The following is a 17,444-nucleotide window of genomic DNA, read 5'->3' on the forward strand; positions in this document are numbered from 1 at the left end:
ATTAATATGAAACCTTGAAAAGGCACATCCTCGGGTCCCCAGCAATATACCTGGCAAGTTTAAAGTAATGGTCCATGTACTCTGGCTTGTTTCAGGATAGCTCAGTTTGGAGAAGGTTCAAATGCTGTAACCCTTGTTGCTTTGCACCCATTATTCCATAATCCTCCTTTATATTCATGTCATTTGAAGAGGTGTAGGCTTCTCCTTAAGCCTTCAATTAGGAAATCTTCTGGATTGTTGCTTTATTTTTTGGAATAAATCTTTTTGTTAATACCTTCTACCTTGCTCTCTGCTCTGTTCCCATTTAATGCTGTCGACAGCTTTCTCTCGCTGAGCGATGTTCGACATGAAATCTGTTGAATGGTGCTCATCACGATGGATGGCTCTCTTCTTTTATATCTGCATTGATAACTCACTCTTTCAGTCACCATGCTCATGTTGTTTGTTTTTGTCCATCAAATTCTCATTACCTTCATAAACCCCACTGCTCACTCATCTCTTCTGACATGCAGGCCCATTTCCTTTGGGAGCATATCAAGTTGGTGCACAGCCCAGCACAGCGATGTTCCATAGTGAGCAGGGTGGTGCTCGTGCAATGGACCCCCTGGTGCTGGTGGATGCCATTGCCGTGTGCATGGCCTATGAGGAGAAAGAATTGTGCAAAATTGGCGAGGTGGCGCTTGCCATAGTCTTTGACGTAGCCTCTATCATCATGGGGTCCAAGGAAAGGGTAAGATTGGAGATGAATGACTTGTTCAGGTGAGAGTCTGAGTTTTTGTTTTTTACACTCAAAGTTATGGATATGTATTTCTGCTGTGTGCAGGCCAGCCAACTGCCACTTTTCTCGTATGTGGTCGAGCGTCTCTGTGCTTGCTGCTACGAGCAAGCGTGGTATGCCAAGCAAGGGGGCTGTGTTGCCATCAAGTTCCTCATGGAGAGGCTGCCCCTCGCCTGGGTCCTCCAGCATCAGCTCACCTTCTTGAAGGCCCTGTTATTCGTTATGATGGACCTCACTGGGGAGGTGGGCAACTTTATTCTTCCTTTTCTCTTTTCCACCAATCGTACCAGCAATCGCAGTGGACGATTGTCATGGCGACCGCAAGGCTAACCCCCGCTCTTGCAGGGAAAATGGACTTAAAATGCCTGTTGTTGTTGTTGTTGTCGTACCAGCAATCGTAGTATTCAATATCCTTTCAATCGTCCTACCGCTCTTCAGCTCGATAACCATAAGCACTTTAGTCACGTGACACATTATCCTCAAGGTGTCAAGTGGTGCAGTGGCCATGGCGACGGCTACCCTGGAGCAGCTACTTCTTCGTTGCGCGTCTCCTCCGCGGGAGGATGAACGGACACTAGAGCTAGTGTCTGCACAGAAAAAGGCGGTTTTTGCAGCCACACACGAACTTGTGCGAGAGGTGACATCACCAAATGGCACGGTGCGCAATCAGGCCATGCGCTCACTACATGTGTTGGCTCGTGCCAATTCCCAAAGCGTTGCGGAAATTATGGAACCACACAAGGAGGTATGACCTTTGTTGCCTTACTGACATTCCTACTTTTATTCATTCATTTTCATTTATTCATAATGTAGCATCTTTATTCATTGATTCCTATTGTTTTTGTACATCTTCCATTCTTCAGGTAATTTTCTTTCATCTCTCCTCAGGTGCTTCAGGACATGATTCCTCCAAAGAAACACCTGCTCAAGCATCAGCCTGCCAATGCGCAGATTGGACTCATGGAGGGAAACACTTTCTGTACAACTTTGCAGCCTCGCCTCTTCAGTATGGACCTCAATATCCTGGAGCACAAGGTCTTCTTCTCTGAGGTGAGTTGAGCTCATCCAGGTGCCTTTCCTGCAGTGTGGTATTGAATCTTTGTGTCTTGATGATACCATTTCCATGTTTATTAGTCCCCTACCGGTGTACACCGGAGGGGACTATAGGTTTGCACGCCGTCCCTCCGTCCGTCAGTCTGTCAGCCTGTCAGTCCGTCACGCAAAGAACAGTTTTCCGGACTTTTTTTCTAAACGCTTAACGCTAATGATTTCAATCTTGGCACATGGTTTCCTCATGATAAGTTACAGATCAAGTTCGAACCTCACGACGTTTCGATCATTTTTGACAAAGTTATGGCACTTTGAACTTTGGGAATTCTGATAATTCTGATGATCCTTAACTCAGTGCCATTTTAAGTTTTAATTTCCTTTAAAAAAGATTTTCTCTGCAATAATTGGACCGATTGAGATCAAATTTTCACCATAGGAGGGACTTGGTCTGTAGAATATTTTAATGGTAATTATGACGTGACAGGTCACGTGGTTCGGCCGCCATATTGTTTTTCGTGAAAACACGAAAACCCCTTTTTCTCTGCAACGGCTGAACAGATCGAGGCCAAACTTTGCAGGCAGAATCACATACTCATGACGAACAAAAAAGTGAGGGAGCATGACGTCATGCGTCACATTCGTCACATGGTTTCAGAGTTATGACGTTTTTAAGCATGAACCTTTAAAACTGAGCTCCTCCCTCATTTTTGATCCAATCGAGGGGAAACTTCACAGATCTGTTCAGCATGTCAATCTACTAAAATGTCCTTTTGGAATTTGCGATAGGGCATGTGGTTTGGCAGATATCGTTAATTAAACGAAAATATTTTTAAAATGGATATCTCTTGTTTATTCTAGTTCTCCTCAAGCCGCACCGCGCGCCCTCAGCCTCGTCTCGCGAACGTCAAAAGCGCGACACAGTGCGCGCTTTCGGGAGGGGCGGAGCCAAGCCGAGCAACATATATATACACATCGAACATTGATCGTGAACCGGAAAATATAATAAATTACTGATATTTAGCGACTCGAAATGTTCTTTATCAACAACTTATTTTCTCGTGCTTCTGCTGACCTGTCTGCAAGGTGTATAAATCAAAGTCCCGAGTGCGAATCACAGGTGATCCCGTCCTGAGGTAATTAGCGATTGGGAACGATTCAGAACCTGTGGGTAAATAACCCTTGGTAATTTCCCCAACAGTTTTCCGGACGACAGACTGCCGGTAGGGGACATGTATTGCAGCGCAATACTCAGAATGCTTGTTTTACTTTGTTTACTCTTTCTCTCCTCGAGAAATGTGTGTCACTGACTTTAGACCTCTAACCTCGTACCTTTACAGTTGTTGATGCTTTGTGAAGCGGAGGATGCGACTCTCGTCAAATTGCCTTGCTACAAGAGTCTGCCATCGCTTGTACCACTGCGTATCGCTGCACTCAGTACGCATGAACCAGGAACTGCTTGGGATTTAGGAATGGTTGAGGGAGTAGGAAGATAGATGGTGATGCTTGTCATGTAATTTGCAATAGAGAGTTGGGAGAGTGAGAAAAGTCGTGGTCGTAAAATTGGCATGTACTCCACTCAAATATAGTGGAATTTTAACTTTACTCTGCCTCCCTCTTCCCCATTTTCTCTCTTCTTTATGCAAATAATAGTTGGCCCTAAACATTCTGACAACTTACCTGAAATATTACTGAATATCAAATATTTGGGAGCTACTTTTTTTAATGATGTCGTATCGTGGTGCTGGCATGCAGATGCTCTCGCTTCTTGCAACTACCTGCCAGAGGTGCGGGAAAAGATAATTGCTGCCCTTTTCAAGGCCTTGAATTCCACCAACGATGAGCTACAGAAAGCTGGAGAGGCTTGCATGGAGAAGGTACAGATGTATTCTTATGAAGCCTTGGTTCACCAAAAGTGTTTCTTTATTTTATTCTCCTCTATCTTTTGTTTTTCTTATTTAACCTGGTACTTGTGCTGAGTTTCATTTGAGGAATTTTTCTTCTTCCTCCATACATTGTGTTTCTTTTCATCCTGCTATTTTGGCAAAGTGTTATGTAAGAACTCTGCTGGCCCACTGTAAGCTAACCTTGTTCTTTGTCGCTTCATCACTTCTCGTGTATTATTGTACAAACTCTTCTTTCTTGTTGGTACAGTTTCTGGAAGAGACCACCATTGGGATGGATCAGATCCACAATCTTATGCGTCCACTGCTCATGCTGCTTGGAGACTACCGTAGCTTGACACTCAATGTTGTGCGCAGATTCACGTCAGTCACACGTCTCTTCCCCAGCTCTCTCAACGACAAGTTCTGTGACCAAATCATGGTGAGACGCGGCCTGATTCCATCCGTTCTCGGACGAAGGTTATGTTTTCACCCCTGTCTGTTTGTGTTTTTCTTACTTGTAAAACTCGAAGATTTTTCAAGTACTGTATTTTCTGGTGTATTAACCACGACCATGTATTAACCGCACCCCACCCCCTAACTCTTAACTTTTTGGCCAAAAAAAGGTGCGGTTAATACACCAGAAAATGTGGTATATTGGTTGGTTGTGTGCGTTATTCTGTTTGTTTGTCTGTCTGTTTATTAGTCCCCTACCGGTGTACACCACCGGAGGGGACTATAGGTTTGCACGTGGTCCCTCCATCTGTCCGTCAGTCTGTGTCTGTCAGTCTGTCTGTCAGTCTGTCAGTCCGTCACGCAAAGAACAGTTTTCCGGACTTTTTTTTTGTGAAGTCTTCATGCTAATGATTTCAAACTTGGTACATGATTTCCTCATGATAAGTTACAGATCAAGTTCGAACTTAACGACGTTTTGATCATTTTTGACAAAGTTATGGCACTTGGAACTTTCGGAATTCTGATAATCCTTAACTCGGTGCCATTTTAAGTTTTAATTTCCTTTAAAAACCAATTTCTCTGCAATAATAGGACCGTTTGAGATCAAATTTTCACCGTAGGGGGGACTCGGTCTGTAGAATATTTTAATGGTAATTATGACATCACAGGTCACGTGGTTCGGCCACCATATTGGTTTTCGTGAAAACACGAAAACCCCTTTTTCTCTGCAACGGCTGAACAGATCGAGGCCAAACTTTGCAGGCAAAATCGCATACCCATGACGAACAAAAAAGTCAGCGAGCATGACGTCATGCGTCACATGGTTTCAGAGTTATGACGTTTTTCAGCATGAACCTTTAAAACCGAGCTCCTCCCTCATTTTTGATCCAATCGAGGGGAAACTTCACAGATCTGTTCAGCATGTCAATCTACTAAAATGTCCTTTTGGAATTTGCGATAGGGCACGTGGTTTGGCAGATATCATTAATTAAAGGAAAATATTAAAAAAATGGATATCTCTTGAATCGCTAGTACCTCAGACCGTGCGTTGGTAATTATATAATTCACACAGTGCAATACGTGCACGCTGCTCCACGGAGCGACCTTGCGGGCTTATCCAACAAGGCGAGGCGTGACACACATGTCTCAGCATACCTCGGATCAAGTTTGAAAACCAGCATCAACCGTGCATAAATTTGCATATTCGATCATTTTTGACAAAGTTATGGCACTTGGAACTTTCGGAATTCTGATAATTCTGATGATCATTAACTCCGTGCCATTTTAAGTTTTAATTTCCTTTAAAAACCAATTTCTCTGCAATAATAGGACCGATTGAGATCAAATTTTCACCGTAGGGGGGACTCGGTCTGTAGAATATTTTAATGGTAATTATGACATCACAGGTCACGTGGTTCGGCCACCATATTGGTTTTCGTGCAAACACGAAAACCCCTTTTTCTCTGCAACGGCTGAACAGATCGAGGCCAAACTTTGCAGGCAGAATCGCATACCCATGACGAACAAAAAAGTCAGTGAGCATGACGTCATGCGTCACATGGTTTCAGAGTTATGACGTTTTAAAGCATGAACCTTTAAAACCGAGCTCCTCCCTCATTTTTGATCCAATCGAGGGGAAACTTCACAGATCTGTTCAGCATGTCGATCTACTAAAATGTCCTTTTGGAATTTGCGATAGGGCACGTGGTTTGGCAGATATCATAAATTAAACGAAAATATTTAAAAAATGGATATCTCTTGAATCGCTAGTACCTCAGACCGTGCATTGGTAATTATATAATTCACACAGTGCAATACGTGCAAGCTGCTCCACGGAGCGACCTTGCGGGCTTATCAACGAGGCGAGGCGTGACACACATGTGTCTCAGCATACCTCAGATCAAGTTTGAAAACCAGCATCAACCGTGCATAAATTTGCATATTCGATCATTTTTGACACAGTTATGGCACTTTGAACTTTGGTTTGGGACATGTGTTACGTGGTCCTCCCGGTGACTACCTGGTCTCGGTGACCCCCGGACCGTGAGAGGAACTCCGCCAGAAAGATCTATTATTTATGCTCTTTCGTAACGCATAAATCTGAATTCCAACCAATAAGAAACCCCACACCAAGGATCCGGAATAATCAATGATATATTCCCCGAGCAATCAACAACCATCCACAATCAGCAATCAATAGTACAAAGATGTAAACTCATCTATAAATAACTCTAAGATGGCCATCTTATACATTCCTCACGTGAGCCCCACTCCCGACTCCCTCCATGGTCAATGTCTCTCTCAATGTCTCCGTACTCCGGTAGTTCGATCTCCGCACGTGGGCGGTTGAACGGACCCTTCCTGACGTGCTTTCACCGGGCACGTCCCGTACCGGGAACAACGGCTGCAGCGCGCACCTCCTGGCCAAGCAAAGCGGGTACAGCAAAGCAGGCAAAGCAACACGCGGCTTGCCCAGCGCGCGCGGCCCAAGGTGCGACCCGTACGCGGCCTTGTAGACGGTGAGGCGAACTGTGCCAGCTGCTGGGTTCCGTGCACGAACTCACGGCGACTTGACGTGTCAAAGGGTAGTTACACGTCCCGGTAACTCCTCTCGCCAGACGGGCTTTTAAACGCCGATTCTGTTACGTTGCTCAATCGATACCGCTCGCGTCCGAGCTCGGCGAGGAAGAAGAAGAATCGTCGCTTCTCCAGGACCTCGTGTCTTTTCTTCTTCCGTTTCCGGTCTCCTTTTTCTCAGAAGGGCTCCTGACCCTTTAATCACAACAACCTTTAATCGACTACACATTGATAAGCAAAGACCTGAATAGTAATTCACATACATTCACATAAATATGTAACACATGTATTGCAGCGCAATACTCAGAATGCTTGTTTATTTGTCTATGTCAATCGTCACAGGTCACAATATTAAACCAATCTTCATGGAACTTCACGAAATGGTAGCGTTGGTCATAAGCAAGAAGCTTATTTATTTTGAGGTCAAAAGTTCAACATAAGCCAAATGAAAGGTCAACGACTTTGTCAAATTACTAATATCTTCATCCAATTGACTTGGTGTTGGCTTAGCGGTTAGGGTGCAGGCTTGGGATCCCAGGAGCCTGGGTTCGAATCCCGGTCGATCGCTAAATTATCACCAGGGGGGTTGACTCAGCCTGTCATCCTTCCGAGGTCGGCAAATTGAGTACCAGCTTGCTGGGATGAATGATCCCGGTGTGTACCCCGATTTAGAATAGGTACACCTTATCCCTGCGCATCGTAAGAGTCGACTAAGGGTTGGCGTCAGGAAGGGCATCCGGCCATAAAAACATTTCCTCAAACAGGGAACCATGATTGTCATGGGGCCCGCAAGGCTAACCCCCGCTCTCGCGGGGAAAATGGCCTTAAAACGATCATTTATTCATTCATTCAATTGACTTGAAAGTTGAAGAGGATTTGCAGAACAGGCTGCTGGATTGAACCACCAATTATTCTTGAGGCCAACATAAACCAAGAGGTAAACATGGGCCAAAAAGTCAACATAAGCCAAAGGCCAACAACTTACAGTGCCTATAGAAAGTTTACACCCCCTTTCAAAATGTTCACCTTTTGTCGTCTCATAGCCTGTAATTACAATGCATTAAATCAGACTTTTTCCACCTTTATTTACACATCGTAACACACAACTTCCAAGTGAAAAACAAATTCCACAAATTTCAGAAAATAAAAAATACAAAACTAGAATATCCTGGTTGGATAAGTGTCCACCCCCCTTATAATACAAACACAACAACATGCATTTTAAGGCCATGTTCCCTGCTAGAGCCGGGGTTAGCCTTGCGGTCCCCATGACAATCTTCTCCATTTTGCCCTATTTTCTGCATCTCTCCTTGTTAACCCCCTTGCCCGCATTTCTTCTTCCACCATCTTTAGCCAAGTCTTTCTCGGTCTTCCCCGTCCTCTACTTCCTTCTACATTAACTTCCATCACTCTTCTCAACCAGTCACTTTCATCCTTCCTCAATACATGACCAAACCATCTCAACCTGTTCCTCTTCACAGCATCAATCACAGGCAATATTCCCATCATCTTTCGCAATTCATCATTTGTCTTCCTCTCTCTCAACGATACTCCGCACATCCATCGAACCATTCGCATTTCCACCCTTTCCAGCCTTCGTTGCTGCTCTACGTTCATTACCCATGTCTCGCTCCCATAAATCATAACACTTCTCACACATGCAGCATACACCTTTCCCTTCAGCTTCAGCGACACTCTCCTCCTCATCAGCACGCCACTCAGTTCCCGAAACTTCTTCCATGCACATCTCACTCGAGCAACCGTTGCCGAGTCTGATCCACCTTCTCCATTCAGCATGTCTCCGAGGTAGCAAAATGTTTTCACACCTTCCAGCTTCACGCCGTCTCCAAGATCCAACTCAACATTTCCTCCATCTGCAGCTCCCTCTGTGCACACCTTACATTTGAATGTAGCTGCCACACTGGTTAATGACCCTCTCAGACCACTACATTTTTGATGAACCCACTCAGCACACATTGTACATTGAATGGAGTTCACCCCGACACCCTTCCTACACACAGCACACGGCCACTTCCCAGTTCTTTCCACCTCACCACATGCTTTACCACTTGCCATCACCTTTGTCTTTCTGATATTCACCTTCAGACCTTTTGTCTCCATACATTCCTTCCACTTGTTCATCTTTTCCTTCAGTCCATCCATACTTTCCGCAATCAACACCAGATCATCTGCATACAACAACTCCCACGGTAAACCCTCCTTTACGGTCTGAGCCAGCACCTCCATCACAGCTACAAATAGTAGTGGACTTAGTACCGACCCCTGATGCACTCCCACCTTCACCTCAAACTCACCACTGTTCCCGTCCTTCGTCCTTACAGCTGTGCGTGCTCTTTATAATCCCCCTTATAATAGCCCCTTATAATAGCCCCTTTAACCCCCCTTATAATAGCAATTGTAAAGTAGCTCAGGTGTAACCAATCACCTTCAAAATCACACACCAAGTTAATTGGCCTCCACCTTTGTTAAATTATAGTGATTCTGATTATTTCAGAATAAAATCAGCTGTTTCTGTTGGTTTCATCCGCTGGGTAGTGCATTTCACAGCAAAACTCAACCATGAGCACCAAGGAGCTTTCAAACGACCTCCAGGATAAAGTTGTGGAAAGGCACCGATCAGGGGATGGGTATAAAATATTTCAAAGGCCTTGAATATCCCTTGGAGCACGGTCAAGACAATCATTAAGAAGTGGAAGGCATATGGTACCACCAAGACCCTGCCTAGATCAGGCCGTACCTCCAAACTGGATGATCTAGCCAGGAGGAGACTGATCAGATAGGCCACCCAAGAATCCAATGGCAACTTTGAAAGAGCTACAGGCCTTTATGGCAAAGACTGATCACTGTGTGCATGTGACAACAATATCACAAGCACTCCACAAGTCTGGCAATACGGAAGTAGGGTGGCAATAAGGCAATAAGGAAGTAGGGCTGTACAGTAGGCTACAGGCCTTTATGGCAAAGACTGATCACTGTGTGCATGTGACAACAATATCACAAGCACTCCACAAGTCTGGTAATAAGGAAGTAGGGTGGCAATAAGGCAATAAGGAAGTAGGGCTGTACAGTAGGCTGGCAATAAGGAAGCCATTACTCAAGAAAGCCCACCTTAAGTCCCATTTGTGGTGTGCACAAAACGACTTCAGAGATTCTGAAGCCATGTGACAAAAAGTTTTTGTGTCTTACAAAACCAAGATTGAACTTTTTGGCATAAATGCAAAACGTTATGTTTGGCGCAAACCCAACACAGCACATCACCCAAAGAACACCATCCCTACTGTGAAGCATGGTGGTGGCAGCATCATGTTATGGGGATGTTTTCCCATCAGCAGGGACTGGGGCACTTGTCAGTATAGAAGGGAAAATTGATGGAGCAAAATACAGAAAATTATAGAGGAAAACCTGCTGCCCTCTGCATATATGAATGAATGAATGATAATTTTAAGGCCATTTTCCCCGCTAGAGCGGGGGTTGGCCTTGCGGGCCCCATGACAACCATGGTTCCCTGTTTGAGGCAATGTTTTTTTAATGAAAAACCTCTGCATAAATATATAATAACCACCTTTAGAGGCCATTTTCCCCGCAAAGTGGGGGTTGGCCTTTTTCGGGAACCGTGGTTGTTGTTGTTTTTTTTGGTCCCCTTTTTGAAGCAATGTTTTACGGCCGGATGCCCTTCCTGACGCCAACCCTTTTTGCCGCCTTTAATGACAAACAGGGAATTACCAGTGAACTGGTACTCAATTAGCCGACCTCGGAAGGATGACAGGCTGAGTCAACCCCCCTGGTGTTAATTCAGCGATCGACCGGGATTCGAACCCAGGATCCTAGGATCCTAAGCTGGCACCCTAGCCGCTAGCCCAACACCAACTCTGCATGAAAGTTGAAATTGGGACGGAGGTTCACCTTTCACCATGACAACGACCCGAAGGACCCAGTGAAAGCTGCACCGGAGTGGCTAAGGAACAAAAAGATAAATGTCCTTGAGTGGCCCAGTCAAAGCCCCGACCTGAATACATTTGAAAATCTGTGGCATGGCTTGAAGATTGCTGTCCGTTAACACTCCCCACGCAACTTGACTGAGCTTGAACAGTTTTATGAAGAATGGGCAAATATTACCCAATCGAGGTATGCAAAGTTGGTAGAGACCTATCCCAACAGACTCATAGCTGCAATTGCTGTCAAAGGTGTTTCCTCCAAGTATTAACTCGGGGGACGGGGGGTGGGGTGGAGGGGGGGGGGGGGGGGTGGTGTGGGTGGACTCTTATCCAACAATGAGAATCTAGTTTTGTATTTTTAATTAAATTTCTGAAATTTGTAGAATTTGTTTTTCACTTGGAAGTTGTGGGTTACAATGAGTAAATAAAGTTGGAAAAAGTCTGATTTAATGCAATTTAATTCCAGGCTATCAGGCACCAAAAGGTGACAATTTTGAAAGGGGGTATAGACTGTCTATTGGCACTGTCGGTGCAATTTCTAAAATCCTCGATTGTCATCTGATTGACTTGAAATTTGAACAAGATTTGCATCTCGGTTTACTCAATTCAACCACCAATTTATTATTGAGGTCATTGTAGGCCAAAAGGTCAACATAGGCCATAGGTCAACAACTTATTTTAGGGATTCGCAAGTGTCATGCTATACACGACATATTCCTTTTAGTTTGTCTGTTTCTGCACACGATATCTCAAAGTTGTGGATGGATTCGGATGAAATTTGGTGGAGACATTGAACGTGTGACACGGACGAATTAATTAGATTTTCGTGAAGATCCAGATCCGGATCCGAATACAGTGCTAGCTTTTTTAAGTGGTTCTTCACCATTGAGAGATAGGGCCAAAAACGATACATAGCACGATATCTTAAAAAGTTATTGACTGATTTGGACAAAACTAGGTGAACAGGTGGGGTGTGTGACAAGGAACGATATATTTGATTTTGGTGAAGATCCGATTCCACATTCTGATCCGATTTATTTTTAATTTGTAGTGATTCTTCACCATTGAGAGATGGGGCCAAAAACGGTATATAAGCATGATGTGTCAAAAAGTTGTGGACAGGTTATGACAAAACTTGATGGATGGGTTTATTCGGTGACTAGAACAATCCGATTACTTTTGGTTGAGGTCTGAATCCAGTTCCGGCCTATCAGTGGGATACAAAACGTAAACTAATCAGTCTGGTGAAGGTATGCGCTCTACTGAGTGCCCTTTTAGTGTTACACTGTTGAACTTGATTCCACATTGAAACTTTTTCCTTTTTCTCTATCTTTACCCATCCTTTATTTTTCCACAGCAACATTTGCGTAAATGGATGGAGGTTGTGGTGATTGCTCATAAAGGTGTACAGCGCACTGATGGCTCGGTGAGTTTGATCTTCAATTATAGGTGCAGGAGCGCTTGGTTTGGGATGTAAAGCGGAGGGAGCCCTCAGCTTGGCTACGCACTTAATTGCTTGCTATCTAAAAAGCATCGAAAACCATAAAACTTGAGTATAGGTACAGCCCACTCATATTTTTTGTATTCCTGAATCTAAAATAATCCCATTTATTCTGTTACTGGAAATTTAAATGTTATCCTGTTCCTACATGTTGTTTAAATGTTATCAGGTTTTAATGAATGTTACATTGATGAATGTTCCTTTGTTATGTTACATTGAATGAATGTTACATTGATGAATGATGAATGTTTAAACGTTATCCTTCACCAATGCCACTGGTGTAGTTCAGGGAATAGAGCTTTCATGTGAAGTTTCAAGGTGCTATGGTACGTTATCAGCTCTGACACTTTGCTAGCACTTAAAACGTTGTTCCTGGTAAAGTTTTATATATGGCCGCCAGACAAAGCACCTGCTTGGAAAAGCCAAAACTACTAATGCTGTGTTTTCTTTTCTCTTGGCCTAGCCTGCTTTGGAGACTACGGACTTGCTTGTGGTGGGGTCCATGCCTACCTTAGCTCCCGGGAATTATGGGATTTCTTTGGTACTACATGTGATTGAAACTGTGTGGTTTGACAGCTTGGCAAAAGCCTCAGGCAGACTCAGTTTCCTTACGAAATCTAGCGACTAGAAGAATTTTGAGACTTTTGATCATACTTTTAAATTGCGAGTGTCCGAATGGAAACTCCATCGGATCCATGCGTATCAGATTTGTGCGCTTTTGCAGATCTAAAGCGTCAGAGCATCGGCAATAGGAATTCAGACAGAAGCTTCTACCTGAGACTCCTGCCTGCCATGTCTGTTTCTCTGTCTGCCTGCCTTGATCGTGATTGTTGTCAAATGCATCGTTTGAGATACCATATACCTTGTGAATTCACTAAACAGGAATGAAACACTCCCATTCATTCATACATTGTTTTGTTTTGTTTCACGTGTACTTTTGTGGTGTGTTGTCTGTGGTTTTTGAAATTCAATGAATGCAAGATGCATCAGTAGGTCGGTACCAGATGCTTTTAAATATTTAAAGGAATGTGCTTCTTCGGTTTTAACTAGTGGTAACAGGATGCTCTGCACACACGTATCTATGCTGTCTAGCCTGGGTTTGAATCCAGACCCAGCTATGAACTGTGTCATCCTGGTGTTTCACAGGCAGGGTGATTCATCAATGTGTGTGCCGTCCCTCTGATGGACGTTAAATGGGCGTCCTGTGTGCCGGTATTAGTTAGTGGATGTAAAAGATCCCATGGTGTTCTACGCAAAGAGTAGGCGAGCTATCACCGGCACCGTGAACAAATTTCAAATTGCTGCCCTAACCTACAGGGGGCACTGCATCAGCGGCACAGCCGTGCCCTCAGCCAATGATGCTACCCAGCAGCCTTACGCTGCGTACGAAAGAAGAAGCATTGGGTAAATGATAGTCATTTATACACGTAACCAAGAGAGAAAATGAACCAATGTTTTGCTGTTTCTTAAAACTGCTCTCAATCTTTGTTCGTCTTGAACAAGTTTTGAGGGGTGTTGAAAAATTCCATGAACGAGATATGGGAGTCCAACACATACCAAATTTTTGTATTATATGAATATAATTATGAATAAAGTAGTACAGTATCTGAAAGTGGATATACCAAAAAGAACGTTGAATAGTATAGTATTATTCAAGATACTGACAGTTTCATATGAAAATAGAACGACACTCAGTAGAGAGCATACCTCCGCCTGGTGAACAGTTTACGTTTTGTATCTCAGAGTAGACCAGAAAATTACAATACAGAATCACATTTAATGAAAATCAATCACAGGAATCACCATTGGTCCAGTCTTTCATACCCTGATCTACCCCTTGTTTTTCGCCATATCACTCGATGGTGAAGAATCACTTAAAAAATTTCTTCTCGCTGGAGCCGGATCCGGATCCTCACCAAAATTTAATCGATTCTTCTTTGTCGCACACACAACCTGTCCAACAAGTTTCGTCTAAATCCATCCATATTTTTTTGAGATATCCTGCTATGTATCAATTTTAGCCCTATCTCGCAATGGTGAAGAATCACTTTAAAAAATTCTACTAGCCGGATCCGAATCCGGATCTTCACCAAAATCTAATCATTTCGCTCTTGTCACATACGCTACATCTCTCCCAAATTTCGTCCGAATCCGTCCACAACTTTTTGAGATATCTTGTTCACAAACGGACAGACAGACAAACAGACAGTCAGGGGTGAAAACATAACCTCCATCCACCTTTGGTGGTGGAGCGAAACATGTGTTAGACTTGTGGAAGTGTTTTTTTATGGTATTGTTTAGATGTTCTCGAATTATTAATAAAGTTCTATATGTCGTTCATCATTCACTATAATCAATCTAATTCAGTGTTCAAATTCTGAGAAAACATTTTCCAACACAGCTGTAGGGAGGGGACGACACAGCATCAACAATGTGATGTTTAAGTTCTTCAAGGCCCCTTGGTTTGCTTGTGGAGACTTTATTCATAAAACAAGAACAACATTCCTTCGAGCGCATACCTCTGTCAGGCTGAATAGTTTGATTTGTATCCCACTGGGAAGTCAGATTTGGATTCAGATCTCAACCAAAAGCTAACCGGCTTGTTCTTGTCACTTACCCAACTCATCCACCAAGTTTTATCACAACTCGTCCACAACTTTTTAAGATATCGTGCTATATATTGTTTTTGGCCCCATCACTCAATGGTGAAAAATCACTTAAGAAATTCTCGGATCCAGATCCGGATCCAGATCTTCATCAAAATCTAATCAATTTGTCCAAAATCTAATCAATCTGTCTACAACTTTTTGAGATCGTATTCACAGACAAACAAACAGACAGGGGTGAAAACAACCTCCACCCACCTTTGGTGGTGGAGTAAAAAATCCAGAGATAAAAATATCTAGGTGTTAAGTCGGGTGAACGAGCAGACCATTTCATAGGTCCTCCATGTCCAATCCAACGTTCTGGAAAAGTTTGATTTAAAAAAAAAAAAAAATTCGAGAAGAGTGAGGTGGTGCTCCATCCAGTTGAAAGATGGCTCTTTGTGACAAGTCGAGATTTTCTTGAAATTGTGGAATAATGAACTCTTGGCATGTTTAGGTACGATATGCTGTGGCAGTGCATTCATCAAACAAAAAGCGTCCATAGATGTGAGAACATGACATTCACTAGACGTTTAATTTAGGTGAAGCTCCTTAGTGTTCATGCAATTCTTGCGGATTTTCTTCTCCCCAAATCCTACAATTGTGACGATTAACTTTGCTGCATGATATGTGAAATTTAGCCTCATCGCTAAAATGAGGTTTGATTAAAAAAAAAAAAAAAAAGTTTGTCCCATTCTATCCGTTTAATTGTCAAACATTTAGTGTGTGTGTAATCCTGTTCTAAAAGTTTATGAACTGTTTGTATTTTATAACATTTAAGCCTCAATTCCTCATGAAGGATATCATGAACCGAGCTTTTCAGGATGTTTAACTCGAGTGATGCTCTCCTAATTGATTTTTTAGGTCGGTTGGCAAATGCTTCCATAACAGCATTCACCCTTTCATTTGATATTCTTGGCCTTCCAGCCGTTTCCCCTGAAAGACGGATCCACCCATGTTAATGCTTCCATAACAGCATTCACCCTTTCATTTGATATTCTTGGCCTTCCAGCCATTTCCCCTGAAAGACGGATCCACCCATGTTCGTATGGAGGGTCTTTCAGGCCCTGGTTTGCTCATTTCGTGCTGAAAACGCAATCAATTTCCGCAACAAACTAAAACTTACACAAGTCTAATACAGATACAGTATTCATATCAAATTAACATCAGTATCACAAATAATAATAAAACCATTCAACATTCTTTTTGGTATATGTATTCATTTTCGGGCACCCTGTATATAAATGTGTTTATTCATTTATTTATTTATTCTTTTTTAAACATGTCTTGAGACGCATGGACTCATGTATTTTGTTCATATAATTTTTTTTTTAAACAACTCCTATTAGTTGTACTTCTACTTCTTACCTGCTTCCCACCCCCACCTTACCACTGTCCACAGGAGATGAAGATCTGTGCCACCATTATCAACCTGTTCCACCTGATACCGGCCGCACCCCAGACACTTGTGAAACCGTTGCTGGAAGTCGTTATGAAAACCGAAAGAGCCATGCTGATTGAGGTCAGACCATATTTCTGGGGTTTGTTTGTGGTTTTAGCTTTATTACCAAAGGAAAATTTTCTATGAGGATTTTGGCACAGGTTTATGCTTCTTTGATTTAACAATGCTGCTTTATTGATGTACCGTAAAGCTTGGGACCCTTATTGCACACCTACCCATTTTTTTTGTCACCTTTTTCGTCTTTTTTTCTTTTTCTTTTCACATTTTTCTCAACAATACTTTCATTTTTTTTTCTTTGTCCTATCATGGTGCATAACTGTACACAGGCCGGAAGCCCCTTCCGAGAACCGTTGATCAAGTTCCTGACTCGCTACCCGGCGCAGACAGTAGAGCTCTTCATGATGGAGGGCACACTGAACGATCCACAGTGGAGCCGCATGTTTATGGTGGGAAAGTGTTTGGTGAATGCATAGCAGTCGGACTGCTGTGCTTTGGCTGGTGTGGGAGAGTGAAAAATTGCGTTTCTTAAAACAAATAATTTTTCCACATTTTACTACTCTTTCAAAATTTGATTTTGTTCTCCAAATTTTGCAGAGTATTCCTTTGTAATGTATTTCCATTCATCTGTATAGTGTGCTTGAGCGGCTAGCGGCTAGGGTGCCGGCTTAGGATCCTAGGATCCTGGGTTCGAATCTCGGTCGATCGCCGAATTAATGCCAGGGGGGTTGACTCAGCCTGTCATCCTTCCGAGGTCGGCTAATTGAGTACCAGTTCACTGGTAATTCCCTGTTTGTCGTTGAAGGCGGCAAAAAGGGTTGGCGTCAGGAAGGGCATCCGGCCGTAAAACATTGCTTCAAAAAGGGGACCAAAAAAACAACAACTACCACGGTCCCCGAAAAGGCCAACCCCCGCTTTGCGGGGAAAAATGGCCTCTAAACGGTGGTTGTATAGTGTGCTTGAGGACGTGATTGTCTTCACTGTTCTGTAGGTACTGTTCTTCACTTCACACGTTTTCTGTGGATCATCGAGGTTAATTTGTTATTCATTTTGTACTTTTCTGCACATAGAAACATGCATGAAACTGTACGCACATGCAATGCAGTAATATATGATTTTGACTTCCCCTCTTCCCTGCTGAT

The 17,444-nt window shown here is 43.2% G+C and overlaps 1 protein-coding gene across 1 annotated transcript in view; it reads left to right on the plus strand.

Annotated features, from left to right (window-relative positions):
• The window catches only part of TRRAP (transformation/transcription domain associated protein), a gene marked incomplete in the record, with an annotated part of 152,508 nt that overhangs the window by 62,777 nt on the left and 72,287 nt on the right, over nucleotides 1–17,444 (plus strand). Inside the window, 11 exon segments of the mRNA XM_078778972.1 lie at nucleotides 513–730; nucleotides 824–1,021; nucleotides 1,263–1,523; nucleotides 1,667–1,828; nucleotides 3,166–3,262; nucleotides 3,581–3,702; nucleotides 3,980–4,150; nucleotides 12,055–12,123; nucleotides 12,662–12,739; nucleotides 16,246–16,365; nucleotides 16,632–16,751. Coding sequence (XP_078635098.1) covers nucleotides 513–730; nucleotides 824–1,021; nucleotides 1,263–1,523; nucleotides 1,667–1,828; nucleotides 3,166–3,262; nucleotides 3,581–3,702; nucleotides 3,980–4,150; nucleotides 12,055–12,123; nucleotides 12,662–12,739; nucleotides 16,246–16,365; nucleotides 16,632–16,751 — 1,616 coding nt within the window.

The sequence above is a fragment of the Myxine glutinosa genome, chromosome 5, assembly GCF_964187855.1.
Source record: "Myxine glutinosa chromosome 5, kmMyxGlut1.1, whole genome shotgun sequence".
Lineage (NCBI taxonomy): Eukaryota > Metazoa > Chordata > Myxini > Myxiniformes > Myxinidae > Myxine > Myxine glutinosa.